Source organism: Phasianus colchicus, chromosome 6 (assembly GCF_987193195.1).
Source record: "Phasianus colchicus chromosome 6, bPhaCol1.hap1.1, whole genome shotgun sequence".
In the NCBI taxonomy this organism is placed as follows: Eukaryota; Metazoa; Chordata; class Aves; order Galliformes; family Phasianidae; genus Phasianus; species Phasianus colchicus.
Window position 1 is genome coordinate 11,620,350 of NC_143441.1, and position 16,488 is coordinate 11,636,837.

Below are 16,488 nucleotides of genomic sequence, written 5' to 3' on the forward strand. Positions count from 1 at the left end.
TGTGGTTACATGCTATTTAGTTTCCCCTTTTTATTCAGTCACTTCCTCTCTACTTAGCTATTATTCTTCAGGTAAGAATTATTAAGTAGTATACATTAGCCAGACTTGAAGTTGAAACAAGGAATTCATTTGAAATATTTTAGGAAGATGGTGGAACTTTAGATGCAGCCAAGACATGTTTGCTGACACATCTCTATGCTGGGTGACAGGCTATATTGGATAACAAAGTTATAAGGAATTGTGGGATAATGTTAGGATTTGAACTACTTTTCTGGGCACTTGGTCTTGAGATAAAAGACATCCAATTCAGAATGTATTTTCTACAGCACTTTTGTTTTTCTCCATCCATATTTAGTACAAATATTACCAATACACCTGTGTACACATATAGGTAAGATTAATTACTATATCCTATGACTTCTCTGTAAAGCTGCTACAGCTGGCAGTGATGGCAATCAGGAGTAATTCCTGCAGATCCCAATTAGCCTCAGATTGTGAGGAAAGAACCAAACCCAAACACTACCAGAAATGACATCTCATATTTAAAAGTGTCTGTAACCAGGAAGGTATTCCTACTCTGTAAGTTTCCAGGATGACAATATCTCTTCTAAGTATTGTGAGGGAGAGAAGAAAATTGAAGTATAGCATTACACACTTAGCACCACTTTCATCACATTTCAAAGTCTTTAGGAAAACATACAGTCATATTTATCTTCTTTCAAAACAAAAACAAAAAGCCAAACCTGTTAAAATAGTCAAGATTAAGACCATAATTCTAAGTCCATTTTTCTTAGTCATGTTCTGATTCAAAAAAAAACATATGTTGTGGAAAAATGTGGTACTGCATTACATTTCTTAACCATCTGCTCATACAGTCATATAGATTACACCCAAAAGGAGAAGTTGAATTGTTAAGAACATCTTACTAATATATGTATTCCTTAAGATATGAACAAATGTTTCGTAACAAGGGAAAAAAAAAAATAAATACTGCTTGTGAAGAACTCTAGAACTCTTTGCAAAAACATCAAGAACCACTAGAAATATCAGTGAATATGATAAAAGATGTAAACTAAGAGAACTTTTCTCTAAAAGCACAAGTAAAAAATTCTAGCCTTAAAGAAAAAAAAATAAAAATCAAAAAGAGGAAGTGGGATTGTTTCAATTACATGGATCACATTATGCATTTTTTAAAGAAAGCATAACCCTCTACTAACGCAACTTCTTTAACTTGATAATACAAGGTTTAGTTTGAACCCAGAAACCTCTTGTGGAGTTTTAATCTCTCCTTGACTAAGCTTAGAAAATAAAAGAAACTTTGCACAGGTTATTGTAAGCATTCCAAAAAGAACTTTTGCAAGTTTCATACATCAGGGTTTTTCTGTACATGCATATAACCAAAGAATATACAGATGTTGTAATTATGAAGTACACCAGAGAAGTTAGCTAAACAGTTATTATACCAAAAATAGAATAGAGAGAGTACTTACTCTTATCCCAGGCTCACTATAAAACTCCAGAGAAGGGATCTCCAGAAAGAGATCTTTCCCTGCTAGCAGTCAGCTCTTAAATGGGTCTAGGAGTGGTGCAGTCAGGCTCCACCCCTTCCAGCAGCACAGGTGAATTGCCTTCACCTGTGCTCCCAGGGCTGACTCATTGCTCTCCTCAGGTGGTCAATCAGGGGTTCAGACTGTGATTCAGCAGTTCCCATACAGTGTTTGCAACAGTCCAAACTTGTGAATATGTCTTTCTTTTTCATCACTTTGCCCATATGCTTATAATTTACTAGTTATACCATTAGAGGAACTAATGATACATTTGAACTCTGTTCTGCTAAGCAGGAACTAAAATGCACCAGAACTATGTTTACAATTGTGACATATTTTGCATCACTTGAAATTTTTCAATTTGTGACTCCATCTTCATCTGACATAAATACATTACCTGCAAAATTTCAAATAGAATGTATAGAGGTGCAATCAGACATTCAACTCAAAGAGAAATCAGATCATGTCTCTTTACCAGACCTTCACAAACCCCATCTGGTCAGAGAGAAGCACTCCTCACTTCACAACTGCCCCCACTGGCATTCATCGACTTTTGCTGAATGTTTCTGGAGACCAAACAGTGAATGTGAGCACATTGAGGTGAGGTGGCAGGTGGTGCACTTCAGCAGTGGGGACAGTGACAGTGGGTCACCTCTGCTGGCACAGGCTCTTGTTTATCACTGGTGAAAATGCATATCTGATGATGATGACTCCAAACATTTCCCAAACAGTCACAATTCTTTAAGAAGCTTTATTATAGCTAGAAGCATGTAGCTTTTGAACAAATGATTTCATAGCTGTTTCAGCAATTTCCCTTCTTCCACCACCTCATGTATCCCCATTATCTTGAGGTCTTACTGTCCTCTAGTGGTGAAGGACTATGACAAGTAAAGATACAGATGCATTTAAAAGTGGATATTCTCTCCATTACAATTTTCATCTTCTCTATGTAATTTTCAGGCCTCTCAGAAAATGAATTCCTGAAAGCAGCTGCTGATCTCAACTGGATAGACAGTAATAAAGTTACTAAGTGTAACGTAGTAAGTTCAACAGTTTCTTGAACTGTGAACTATGGCCCATGGCTGAATTCGTTAGGCAGTTTACAATTAACCACCAGTATATTGTATTATTTTTAGCTTTAAAAGGAAAATCAGCTTCATTAGCAACTCTCATAAACATGCCCATAAAAATAAAGTATGTTTGGACTTTAAGTGGGTTTTTCAGCTTATTTCTTCAAAGTACAGTCTTCTAAGTATTAAATTCAAGACAAAGTTTTGCTTGTGCATGCACGCTTCTAACTTGCCAATCTAATGATGAATTGTAATGAATTTCTGAGTTATTCTATCTCCTATATCCATTTCCAGCACTTCAAAGTACTAGAACCCCCAGGTATGCAGTTTCATGTTGTGTCACAGAAAGACCAAGGCAGAAGGTGCAAGGTAGAAGTCAGTTACAGTGATGGATACAGCCACAGCCATACATGGTCACATGAAAAAAAGAAGACATCTACCTTGTCACCATCTAGAAGACATTCCCTCAGAAGTATACAGCTCCAGGACCCTACAGACCACTCAAAGCAGATGGTGAACTACAGAATTGCTGATCATCTCTTGCTTAGCATAAGGGTGTCAGAAGAGGACAGACGCAGATTCCTTTCATGCAGATGAACAAAATGCAAGCACCATAACTGGGCAGAGGCAACAGAGTGATTTTCACACTCAGAGCTTAAGAGCTGGCAGTTTCAAACTTTTTTTTTTTAACAACTAGATTATGAGATTCAAAACAGATCATCTGAATTGGAAAATCCCCCACAACTTGATTGTGTTTTATATCAGGACTCATATTACACAGAAGTAAGAAGCTGAATAAGTAGATCAGTCATTTGGCTTATTCAGACTTGCTGCACAGTTTGGACTACTGGTGAAAGCCAACGTGTTAATAAAAGGCAGTCCAATAACAAGCAACCTTCTAGAGCAGTGTATTCACTGATGCTGAGAAGAAGTAGAATCATATATAATCCAGGTCAAAACTAACTTTTGAAAAATTACCATACAACTTTTCATTGCACATCCTCAAGTAGAACTCTCTTAATCACACTTTATCAGACACAGATATTTTTGAATAATAAATGAAATCACAAAAAAGTGATCAATTTGATTCAGTGCAGGCACAGACAACTCATATTCTCCTATAGACGGCTTCTTAGAAACTTTGTTTGTGACTGTGATATGTAGACATGAAAGACATTCCAGAATGTCAGTTAAAAAAAACAATGTTTTGTAGGTTTGTTAAGCTGTCATTTATGTAAAGCACCTTTTGCTTACAGGTCATCTATTCTAATCATAACAACTCTTATTTTTAACAGGTTGTCAATCTCTGGCAAGCTACAACCTCAAAATCTTCATCAGATTTCTTCTGTCTTTCTATATCCTGCCCTTCTACACTAAATTTTACAAGGATATGTAATTGTATATTGGATACACTATTTTGTAAACTGAACATAGGCTAGCTTGGAGCTCATCTTAACAGTGTATGTAAATAACCAATCTTATTTCAGAAAGCTAGTTTTTGCAGTTTACTTACCTCCATAGGACAGATCCTCATATCCTTAGGTTTTGTTCATTAGCTGTTGACAACTCCTGAAATTAAATAAAGTCTAAAGTGAAAAAACTTCAACAATCATGTGATATTATATTATACATTAAAGACAAAATCAATCTCCCTAGAGATGCTATGTAAATATTTCTAAACATCAGCCCAGTATATTTTAATTAACGGCAAACAATGTTTTAAGGCAAAGTCAGAGCAGCTAATCAGAATTCTGCAAAGGGAAATGGCATGCAGTGTGATGCTGAGCAATAAGACTGAGAAGTAGACTTTTCAAAGTAGCCAGAGCTTAGAGACTGGCTGAACAATGGCCTTGTGGGAGATGCTGAGCGACTACCTCTGCATCACTTGTTTATTTTTCCACTGTTTTACTTATTAAACTGTATTTACCTTGACCCACAAGTTGTTGGGTTTTTTTTTGTTTGTTTGTTTTCTCTTCCGATTTTCTCCCTCATCCTGCTCAGTGAGGGTTGTGAGTGAATGACTGGTAGAGCTTAATTGCTGGCCAGGGTCAATTTACCACAACATCTCACACATGAATTATTTTAACTGCCTCTCTATATTAGCTAAATTATAAACACGAAGGTGCTGAAGTGTCCCAAATGTCCATGCTGAATGGTGAAGAACATTATGACGCAATTCACCCAGCATCAATGTCCTCAAAGGATTAAGGGTTGGGTTGCTCCAAACGAAGCTTAAAAGAATAATGTAATAGTGTGAGTGCATTTTTAAAGAACTTCCTATGATGCTTCATCCAGTGAACAATTTTCTGGGTCAATTCATTTCAGAAAGTTAAGACAGCTCATCCTCAGATTTTCTGTGACACTACTTCTAACATTTCTGCAAATATATCAACAGCTGGATGTCTTTCTGAACTGTTCTAAGGAGTGATTTAAAGCAATACTTGTTCATTTAGAAATTAGACATTGAAATAAGATATTCTAATCTCTAAACATTAGAGAAAAAACAACCCATGAAACAACAGGGAAGCAAGTATGATCTTTCTGTTTAGAAAGGCTTGTGCTAATATAGTCTCTACTACTCATTAAATTTCTGTAATGCATCCAGAGGCAGCATTAGAGAAACAGCCTTCTGAGCTATTTGCTACTGTTAAATGGATATTAGAAGGAATCCAGGAGCTCTTACAATTATGTAGTTTTTTATTCTGGGCTTAAAGCCTGGAGATTTTGACTTTCAAAGACTCTGAACTTGACAATAATTCAGTTTAAGCATCAGCATGAACATATTTCTGATTATTTCTAGAGCTCAGACAGCAGTCTTGCTTTGTTACAGAATTATAGGCTCATTGGCTGAATCACCTTGGACATTACTGTCATTATTAGAGAAGACAGTAGCTCTCTTCTTACAGTTATATCATATATATATTTGTTTTTCCTTGCTGAAATGGATTTTAACTGGAATAGAAAACCAATATAATCACAAATGATATTCAGACAATAAATTATTTTTCCTCAGGAAAACATAGGGAGAAAGTTATCTGAAGTCCCACTAGGGACAAATACCACATTTTCTCCAAACCCAGAATTTTCACTAAGGGAAATACTTCTCCTCTATTGCACAAAAGAGTCATTTCCCCCTTAACAGATTTTGAGACTCAGAACCAAATCACTGGAAATATATTTCTAGGAGATTTCATCTTTTTTCTCATATTAAGATTGGTCATGGCTGGCAAGAGAGAAAAAACACTCCTTGAAAGTAGTGACATTATTGTTTTTCATGCTGACAGTAAAAGAAGGTCTGGGATTTGGGAACAAGATATTATCCTGACTTTAATGGATTTATATCTGAAATACATGCCGTGTCTAAGGATAATTTAAGGGGCAGATAATCTACAGCTGTCTTATTCATAAAAAGGAAGATTTTAAACTGGAGAATCCAAAAGTTTAAATGGAGTTGTGGAAGCAGCACAACGTTGGACTGGGTTCTCACGTGATGCAATTGCTAGCACCTACCCAGTATCATCCATTCTCCTTTATTCTCCTTCAGCGTGTTTTAACTGTGTCCAGAGAAGAGCAAAGCTGTGAGGGGTCTGGAGCATGAGTTTTATATGGGGAGCTGCCGAGGGAGCTGGGATTGTTCAGTGTGGAGAAGAGGAGGCTCAGGGGAGACCTGATCGCTCTCTACAGCTGCCTGAAAGGAGGCTGTGCTGAGGTGGGGGTCGACATCTGCTCCCAGGTAACAGTGGTGGGACTGAGAGGGAATGGCCTCAAGTTGCACCAGAGGAGGTTCAGGTTGGATATGAGGAAGAATTTCTTCTCAGAGAGAGCAGTGAGGCAGTGGCACAGGCTGCCCGGGGAGGTGGTGCAGTCACCGTCCCTGGAGGCGCTGAAGAACCGTGTGGATGTGGCACTGAGGGACGTGGTCTGGCGGTATGATGGGGATGGGTTGGACTAGATGATCTTAGAGGTCTTTTCCAACCTTAATGATTCTATGATTCAAAGGTCACTATTTTAAGGTGGTGAAAGATAGATAGTTCCCCTTTCCTATCAAGGAAAGATAGATAGTGCCTCATCATTTCATAAACACGTACATTAGGCTTGTCTCCTCCTTGTCAGCCTCCTCGCCCGCTCCCGCCGCGGCTCAGCCCTTCCCCTCCCTCAGGGAAGCTTCCCGCTCCCCCCGCGGCCGCCAGCGAGCGGGACGGGGCGGGAGGGAGGGAAAGAGGGCGGCGGCTTCCTCTCGCCCTCCCTTCCTCGTCCGGCCGCCAGCGGCGAGCCACGGCCCCCGGGCCGGGGGAGCGCCGAGGGGCGGCTGCCGGGGCGGGATAGGGAGCGAGCGGACAGCCCGGGGCGCGGCCCCGCCGTCGGGCAGCTCCCCTCGGCGCTGACCCCGCGCCGCCATGGGGACGGCGTCGTCGCTGGTGAGCCCGGCGGGCGGGGTCGGGGAGGTGATCGAGGACACGTACGGCGGCGGCGAGGCCTGCGAGATCCCGGTGGAGGTGAAGCCCAAGGCCCGGCTGCTCCGCGGCTCCCTGCGGCGCGTCGGCGCGTCGCGGCCCGGCGGCCTGATCGGGGCCAGCTTCAAGTCCACGGCCTCGGTGCAGGAGTTGGAGTGCGTGGCCGAGTACGAGCGGCTGAAGAAAGAGTACGAGATCTTCCGCGTCAGCAAGAACAACGAGGTGGCCTCCATGGTGAAGAAAGAGGCCAAGCTGGACAGGGAGAACAAGCGGCTGCGCGCGGAGCTGCAGGTAGCCCAGCCGCTGGGTCTGTGCCGCTGACGTGGAAGGCTGTGGCAGGGAGGTGAGAGCCGATGGATGGCTCGTCGCGCATCCCTGAGCCGGGCTGGGAGCCGTCGTGCCTCTCTGGGCAGGGCTTGGCATCTCCTTGGTGTAAGGAGAGTTGTGGGGTAGCACTGAAGTGAGATGTGGCGTTCACTAGCTGGAAAGAGAGCTAAAACGATTTATTGCCGTTCTCTCGGTATAATGGCGTATTCGATCTCTTCAGGCGCTTCAGAAGACTTACCAGAAAATACTCAGAGAGAAAGAAAGCGCGTTAGAAGCTAAATACCAAGCCATGGAGAGAGCCGCCACGTTTGAACATGACCGAGACAAGGTCAAAAGGCAGTTCAAGGTATGGCCTGACCTTTCTTTTCTTGGGAAAATGATCAAAAGTCAATAAAGTTGACACGTAGTCTCATTCCCCAAAGGAATTTCTTTAAAACAGTGTTCACAGAGACCTGCCCTAAAATGATTGCAGTATTGTGGTTGTAGCTGATTATTTCCTTCCAGACAATCCTACCAAAACTTCTCTGTAAGATTAAGAGGAAAAGCAGAAAACAGCTTTTAAAATACTAAAGTAAACCATGCAGAGTTATGTCCTAAACTAAATTCCTGTGTTATTCCAACACAGATTCTTGCAACTTTCATACCCGAGAGTGACAGGAAAATGTGGGCCTCAAATTGGCACATGCTGAAGAAACACAGACATTCCTTTCTGAATCTACTTATATTTAGCAATGTGAGAGTTCTAACTCACATTGAGGTGTATATTGGTGCATCTGTTTTGGCTGCTAAAGTATGAGAGACCATTCAAGAGAAAAGCATTTGCTCTACTTTGAGGAAAAGTCAAACTGATACTTCTGCTTTTCCTTTGCTGCTTCTGAGGGTACTTCCACCACCTATCACAGGGAAACAGATCTCAGTTTTGCACTGTTTTCAAGATTCTTTATATCTTTAATTGTAGCAGGTGTTCATATTTAGCAGATAAAGGAGAACTGGTTTTGACTTCCTTTGAGAAAATGAGACTGGAAGAGGATTTAATCTCATTCTATTTAAATCTAGTTTCTTGTTTCCTTCTTTTTGTGATGGTAATGTTTTAAAATAGGACATCTGGAATACTCAATCGCTTTCTATTTTAGGAAACTTAAATTGCCACTATAGTCAAAACTAAATACAAGATTATATGTAAATGTTAAAAATACATGGAAAACTAAAAGAGAACCTTTGAAGGAAATTACCACATGCATTGATTTTAGAAGACACTTAATTTAAAAGGTCAGGAAAAATGCTTGTCATTTTTAATGAACTTCCCATACTAATGTGGACTCCTAATTCAGAATAGTATGCTAAGCTTTAAAATGATAAAATTTTAACATCAGATAATTTTTAACTGTCTTTTTCTGCTCATTTACAGGCTCCTGATTGGTTTTTGTTCACATTCTCATGGTTTGTTTTTTTTTTTTTCCCTGCAAAATGAGTACTAGAAACTTAGCTTTACAATTGAAAGTATTTAATAGGGATTCAGGAATCTGATATTAAATTTCAAAAGATAATAGTTTGTATTTCAAATTTAGTTGTTCTTTTTTTGATTATTGTTATTTTTTTTTTTCCATTTGTAGATTTTTAGGGAAACAAAAGAAAATGAGATTCAGGACTTACTGAGAGCCAAACGAGACCTAGAAGCAAAACTTCAGAGACTCCAGGCCCAAGGAATCCAAGTGTTTGATCCTGAAGAGTCTGATTCTGATGACAATTGTACAGATGTCACAGGTGAGAATTTCATCCCCAGTATTTAATGTTGTAATGTGACTGAAAGTCTATGAATAGTAGAACAGAAGGCAAAAAATTATCTTCTGCTTATTAATCCAGCCTGAAAAGCAACAAAAAATATTTTAAAGAATTAAAGGAGCTGACTTTGCATATATAGTTTATATTATGGAAGCCCCAATTTTCTGATCTCAGACATGAATCAATGAAGAAAACATAACACTGTCAAGAAATAGAGAAACAGTGACTTAAAAAAAAAATAAAATTGTTCTATGAACAATTCTGAGTTTCCAGTCTATTCTGATCTTTCTTCTAAGTTTTCTTAATCTCGACCTGGGAGATTATGTTCCAGAGGATCCAAAAGACTACAATTGAAACCAGAGGGAATCTTGGGTTGACTTACAGTCTGTAAATCTGTGATGAAATATGCCAGTCTCAGCTGCTGTACGACGTAGTAGCAGAGCTAGGTGTTTAACAAACATGATCTAATCAAAAGAGCAGTTTCACTGGAGAATTTTTTGAAAGGGAGACCCTAGCAAACTTAATGAAACAAAAGACAAATACCATAAGAGGTACCTGCTAACACAGAAAGGATTCAGATACATCCTTCACCAGTCCTCTGGCTGTGTACCTGATTGGAAGCCAGCAGTAAGTGTGGTGGACAGTTAATATCTTGACACTGTTATGAATGTCTACCATTACTTCTTACACCACCTAGGATTACTGAGGAAACGGTGTGTCCAAGTGCTTTCGTGTAACATTTGCTATCAACAATTACATCTTGGTGGCAATATAAATAAATCTTTGATCTTTGTAATCTTTGAAGCTAGAAATATTTCAAACTGCGTTCATTGGCTCTTTGCATGCCACTTGTCCATTTGATGAACCATGGTGGTACAGGTGTTTTTTTCTGCCTTTTGTCTTACATTCGTTTTTGAATTCACACTTCCCTTATGTTTTTCTAAGTCTTATTCCATTTTCTGTTTACCTTCAGTAAAGAATATTTGATGGCTTGGGAGTTTATATAGTTTGACAGAAGTGTAATGCGTACGTATTATAAAGAGATGCTGTGAATGCTGTCTCACAAAACACTGAAGATGTATTTCAATCCCAACCTAGAGCCTCTTTGTGTTGATCTAGTTCTGAAACATTCCTAATCAAAAGCTGTCGGTTTTGTGATGTGAACAAATGACTGCATCAATACTATAATCGGTTTTCCTGATTTGTAATCCAAGACAGCGTTTGAACCCAACTGATGTGAGCAATCCATGTAATAACAAGTAACAGCAAATAACCTCACCCTTCACTAGTATGGCTTCCTAGTAACTTCAGATGAGCATTTTTATTTGCTGCACACTGAGGTGAGAGCGAAACTGCTAATGGAGAAGGAATTATGTTCAGTAGCAGGTGATATCAGCTCAAATATTTAAGACTGATAATTTGCCCTATTTAGTGATAATGAAGGGGTTTTTGGTTTGTTTATTTGTTTGTTTTTTGGTGTTTTTCCCTCTCCCAATTTTTAGCTGCTGGGGCTCAATCTGAATATTGGAATGGAGGAGCCTTGGGAAGTGAGCCATCCATGGGCAGTATGATGCAACTTCAGCAGTCTTTCAGGGGGCCTGAATTTGCTCACAGCTCTATTGATGTTGAGGGACCATTTGCAAATATAAACAGGGGTAAGTAATGGGGAACTATATTATTGGGACAATATGTATTTATGTCATTTTTCTATCCATTCCTACATAATTTGATGGAAGAACTGAGATACTTCTTTGTAAGTAATCTGTGTACATGCCAAGTTGTGTTTAAAATATTTGGTAGCTATAGTATGTGCAGTATTGAGTTTAGCAAACAGCAGTGAACAGCTCCCAGTTGTGAATAAACCAAAACCAACTTCATTCCTCATATTGATTAAGGAAGATAGTTCTCTCTTCCAGTGTTGACTGTGGTTCTTTTTTTCCATTTTGATTAAAATTCTCAACTTCCTGACTGTGAATGTTATGTTGGTGTTAGCATCAAGTGCATTCCTTTTCTCTCATATTCTCATTTGCATAGTTTTTGATTCTTCTTTGGATTCAATTCTTTGAAATGTGATGTCGTGACAAGGATATATGCATTGTTATATGAATCAGTGTTAGACATTTTGTTACCAATATTTGTTACTTTTTAACTTTGTTTCCCATATTGCCTCTTGCAAATCGCCTTCCACTGCTCTCTTTTTCCTCACTGTTGCCCTGGCCCTGAAACCCTTCCTGCATGGCAGTTCCTCCCTTTTTTCTTCAGTCCTGAAGGCTCTGATTCAGAAGTCTCTGCTTACAGAGTGGGAGGGGAGAGTTTGCTCTGTGATGGCTTCAGCTTCCTGTACTAATCTTTCCACTGAGCCATTTGGTACTGAAAGGGCAATGTATTTCAAGCTTAAAAGAATGATGAACCATAAAATGAAGAACCTAGGAAAGTTTTAAAGTTAGTTACTGCTGTAGTGAATTGGCATACAAACAGAGAACGCTGTGCACTCTGTCTCAAGAAGAGGCACTTCCCATGTTTCACCTTCATTAACTGGCATGATCTCACTGAAATGTGTGCAGATCAGAAAGAAAAAAAGTAATTGTTTGATTATGGAGGTTTCTGATACTTTCTGCATACTTTTATTTATTTCATCAATGTGATTTCTGTGCATACATTTCATCAGTCCTATTTTAAATATCCTTATAATTGTAATACATATATATTTTAAAATATTACTTTGCCATATTATCAAATGGTGTTATCAGATTATACGTGTTCTCTAAATTCATTTTATTGAAATGAAAATAAGTGTAAAAAGGTTTTTACTATTTTAAATTAAATGTAGTAGTAATAATGTTAAGAGATGATTACTTATCCATTATCCAGCGTAATCAGATATGGAGATCTCCTGACTTCATTTTTTTATTGGCAGATGACTGGGATGCTGCTGTTGCCAGTATATTACAGGTTACTCCTCTGTTTTCCCACTCTCTGTGGAGTAACACAGTGAGATGTTTTATTATTAGCACTGATGAGACTCAACCAGAAGTGGAAATCTTCATTAGAGTGAGTACCTGACAAACTTTTTGTTTCCCCTGTGATACTTATTCAGAAATTTCTCTAATATTTCTTAAGAGCTTCTTAACTATCTTGAGTTCAGTGAATTCAGAGCAAGTCTTGTCAAGGACTTCAGGGGAAGAAATTATATAGAAGAAAAATAATGAGATTTATCTAGGAGGTCCTTAACACTATACAGATATAGAAATAAAGCAGTTATTCAAATTTGCTTTCAGAACTACTCACCAAAACTTCAAAGAATCTGTGAAACAATGGGCTACTTCTTTCAAGTTGTTCATTTTCCAGCAGAAAATGAAAATCATTTTAAAGAAGTACGAAAATGGGAAATTGAAAAAAGTTCATTAGTCATTTTGCTCCTACATTTAACTTTGCCAAGGTAAGTATTTTCTAGGCTGGGAAAGCAAATGGAAATTGGTAACTTATGGAGAGTGCATAGCTTATTAAAATGTCTGTGATACTTTACTGAGTACATTTCATGAGATAGCATCTTCTAAGTGATATTCCTTCAACTTTTAGGTTTACTCGTGCAAACAGTTAAAAGAACGTATCAGCTTTGATGTCATTTACTTTTTCCTGTATCTATAGATTCTGTTAAAATACAGCATGAAATATGTCTTTGTAATAAGGAAATGTTTTGCTTTCCAGTAACAGATTCTGCCAAGCATATTGCTGAAATCTTAGGAATTCAAAGTGGCTGGCATGAATGTCTTCAGTGTTTTTCATTTGCTTATCTATCCTTACACCTGCCCATAGTATTTTGTTTTTGTTCTGTCCCATATAATCTTTTGTCTCCAACTTCTTTCTGGACTGATTGCATGGCTCCTCTGCGCAGTACCATACACCAGCTCTCTACAAATGGACTTACTGAACTTATGGTGTTTTAAGGCAAATGGTGATGCAACATGTTCCCTTTTTTCAGTGTTTTGCCGTATTTGCCTAATCTTCTAGAAGAAACGTAACTCACTACATGAAAAACACTGAACTGAAGATATTTTTAGAATTGTTCTAGAATTTTATTTTTAGAATTTATTCCTGTTGTGCATTTGGGAATTTTGGGCAGAAAATTTCGTTTTCATGGTTTGGGAGAAAGGGGAATTAATTTTGCTGAAAAAGAGATAAAAAAGGATTAGAAAACATAATATAAAAGTTCATGGAATGATCATTCCAAAACGTTTGTATGGAAGCATAAATCTGTAAGTAGTGATCTGCATCAAGTTTCAGATTAGGGATAGATCTTGAAACTGAAGATTTCATAGCTGTTGCATTGTTAGAGGTATCTTGGTTATTAACTAGACCTGCTGGTTCTGTAAGTAAAACATCTTTCCCCAGAGAACTAAAAGCTGGCTTAAGACAGTAGTAGCTCAGATTTACAGTAGTCGAGTGCATGAGGAAACAGCCAGGTACCACAGATTATTTTCTTTGTTTTCATATAGAAGTTGGGCTACAGCTGCCACGTGTTTGTGCTCTAAGAAAGTGTCAGCTGCTGAGAGGCCATTGCCCCCCCATGGGAATGCTGTTGCCAAATAACCCAGCTTTACATACGTGCGTCACAAGTATTTAAGAATAAATTCCTCCCCCTCCATCCCCCCCCCGCCCCCCCCAAAAGAAAAAACCAAAAAAACCCAAGCAAACAGCAAAAAAACATCAACAACACAGAAGAGTATTTCTGCCAGCTATATTCACTTATTTTTCTTACAAAATCTGTGATGAAACTCATAGTGTTCTTATGAAGAAAACAATACTTGAGAAATCCTGTCTGTCTGCTACTGTCAGCATCCCCAGGTTACACAGTTCCTTTTGTGGAACAGCAGTAGATTGCTCAGTTTGATATCCATGGTGTCAATTCCTTTACACATACTAAGTGCTTTGTAGATTGGCTAAGAGACTACCCTACATCTTACAAATGCTAATGGACTATTCCTTATAATGTGTATTCCTTCTTCAAGGAATAAGACAGACTTCAGAGAGATGATTGCACAGTATCCATGGTATTTGTTAATCATGCGTGAATCCATTTTGTTTCCATGCAAAGCAATTATTTTTCACTCTGCATTTACAGAGCACTAACCATAAAAATTAATAAAGTTTTCATGTTTATAGTACAAGTAGCATGAATTTCCCTTTTACATGCTCTTTGTTTCTGGATTTATCTTAAGTTCTCAGATGAAATATTTGGTTATTCTTGTTGTAAATAGATATGACTTTTGAATTAGATTTTGCAGTGAAACCCATCTTCGGATCTTGTGTTGATTGAGCTATTTACTACAGCAGTGTAATATAGCACAAGAATGCTGATTTCCAATCTAGTTGTTTGTTGGAAGACTGTGAAGAAGCCTTCTTGAAAAATCCAGAAGAAAAACCCCGTTTGATTTACCACAGAATGGATGATGACAGAGTCAGCTCAGACTCAGTGCAGCAGTTAATTGAGCAAATTTCTTATGTGAACAAAGCAAAGGTATGATATTTCAAATGCTGTTAAATTTTAAAAGGCTTACTTTCCTGTGATGAATAAAATCAAATGTTAGTAGTCTAAGATTTTCAGAGAAATTACATTACACTCATTACTCTGGATACTCATTATATGAGTAGGAATTGAATCTGAAATTTATGAAGATTATGAAATTTTCATTGGCAAGGGAAAGGAAACCCATTGCATTTTTACTGAAAAAAATCCCTGTGCTATAGGGATGGAATTTCTCATCTGTGTTTAGCCATGTAAAAGGCAAAGGTATTTAATTAAGGTCCCCCTGCAGCCACTGAAGACATACGTGTACCTCCAGAGAGATTCCTTGCATCTCAAAATAGATGATCTCCCTCTGTAGACAGGACTGTTGAGGACAGCTGAGACTGAATGCCAAAGTTTTAAATGCTTAAGCAAAGTGAGACCTACCTGAGGTGTACGACAGAATTGAGTTTAAATGTGCTGTGGAATGTTTTAAGTCCTGAATATTATTTCCAAGTGAATTCAAGGTTACTTCATGCTTCATTTATTTTTTCAGATGATTGATCACGTGGGAAATGTGGAGGAAGGAACATATGAAATCTATACTTGTGTGGAGAAGATAATTAAACAGGTAGGGTACCTCATGCTTTGCAGCTTCTTTTCCTACTCAGATTTATGATGCTGTCAGTGTGATTGTGAAATGCTGATTCAGTATAATTCAGGTGTTCTTTTTGTGTTACATCACTAGTACCTGGCAAGCCAGGAAAACTTGGAATGGAAAAATAAAGAATCCAAAACTAAGCAATATATTTATGCAAAGAAGCAGGAATAACATGGTCAAGGGGTCAAGCATTGGACTAAATTCTCTGTTAATGTGATGTTACTTATCATGAAATAATAAAAGATTGCATAGTCCATTCTCAACCATCCTTGTTGTGTTTTGCTTCCACTAGCAGAAGAGTAAATTAGTTTATAGAGACCTGTGATTGATTCATGTAGTAGCCTGTTCAGTTACATTCCCTGCCAGTGTGAAAGGAAATGAGCATACTGATAGTAGAGTTGCACTCATACACCCTGGCATTGAGAGTTACACTATATGTATCTATACTTCTAAAAATCATAGTTGCGGTATTTTCCACATTATTCTGTTTCACTCAGGATATATTGGGCTGTGAAATGACAGAACTAGAAGGCAAAGATTTGGGTAATAAGGAAGAATCCACCGCTCCTGAAGAAGAAGTTTTTGGCGATGTACTGTGGGATGCACATGATGAACAGGAACAGATGGAAGCTTTTCAGCAAGCCTCTAATTCAACATGTGAACTGGGATTTGAGAAAGTAGGTACACTGGAAATGTATATGGATGCACAGGAAGCCATCACTCATTTCCCTCTCTTGTGAAACAAGATGTAGTTCTACTGAAGAAGTTGTGTCTGAGGGCATCTTGTGGCTGCTACTCCTTAGGCTAGGAGAAGCCATATGTCTTAGGTAGATGGCATATTTATTTTCTGGGAGAGATGCCAGTTTGCCTGTTGTTGAATGGCATTGATGAAGAAGCAGTTGTTGTTTCTGCACTGGGGAAAAGCACTAGAATGATGTGCCAGAAATTGAGTGTCCTCCTCTTAGGCTTTGAATGTCAATAAGGAAAAGCTCGGAATGTCTTTTTTTGAAGGAAATTGGAGCTCTATCTTGACATCTGGAGTCAGGCTTTTTGCAGATGGCTAATGCAACGATTTCATCTCATTGTGCAAGCAGAGCTATTTGAAAATAACATAGTAAATTTAAAGGTAAAGAGGTACTGA

General features: G+C 38.4%; 2 protein-coding genes across 6 annotated transcripts in view; one reads left to right on the forward strand and one right to left on the reverse strand.

Annotated features, from left to right (window-relative positions):
• TMEM108 (transmembrane protein 108) overlaps positions 1 to 7,212 on the reverse strand; it is a 237,966-nt gene extending 230,754 nt beyond the window's left edge. Inside the window, exons 1-2 of one of the 3 annotated variants that reach the window (XM_090142451.1) lie at positions 7,081 to 7,212; positions 4,131 to 4,186 (exon numbers count right to left, since the gene is read on the reverse strand). The gene's annotated coding sequence lies outside the window, so the exon portion shown is untranslated. Of the gene's footprint in view, positions 1 to 4,130; positions 4,187 to 6,127; positions 6,794 to 7,080 lie in introns of those variants that run through there. The other 2 variants (XM_090142449.1, XM_090142450.1) reach the window with 2 other exon arrangements.
• The window catches only part of NPHP3 (nephrocystin 3), a 33,267-nt gene continuing 23,636 nt past the window's right edge, over positions 6,858 to 16,488 (forward strand). For 2 of the 3 annotated variants that reach the window (XM_090142440.1, XM_031590318.2), the window contains exons 1-9: positions 6,858 to 7,362; positions 7,619 to 7,744; positions 9,012 to 9,162; positions 10,683 to 10,835; positions 12,098 to 12,231; positions 12,459 to 12,619; positions 14,551 to 14,698; positions 15,243 to 15,317; positions 15,845 to 16,024. In XM_090142440.1, coding sequence (XP_089998566.1) covers positions 7,015 to 7,362; positions 7,619 to 7,744; positions 9,012 to 9,162; positions 10,683 to 10,835; positions 12,098 to 12,231; positions 12,459 to 12,619; positions 14,551 to 14,698; positions 15,243 to 15,317; positions 15,845 to 16,024 — 1,476 coding nt within the window. In that variant the 5' untranslated portion in view covers positions 6,858 to 7,014. Of the gene's footprint in view, positions 7,415 to 7,618; positions 7,745 to 9,011; positions 9,163 to 10,682; positions 10,836 to 12,097; positions 12,232 to 12,458; positions 12,620 to 14,550; positions 14,699 to 15,242; positions 15,318 to 15,844; positions 16,025 to 16,488 lie in introns of all 3 variants that reach the window. The other variant, XM_031590319.2, reaches the window with a different exon arrangement.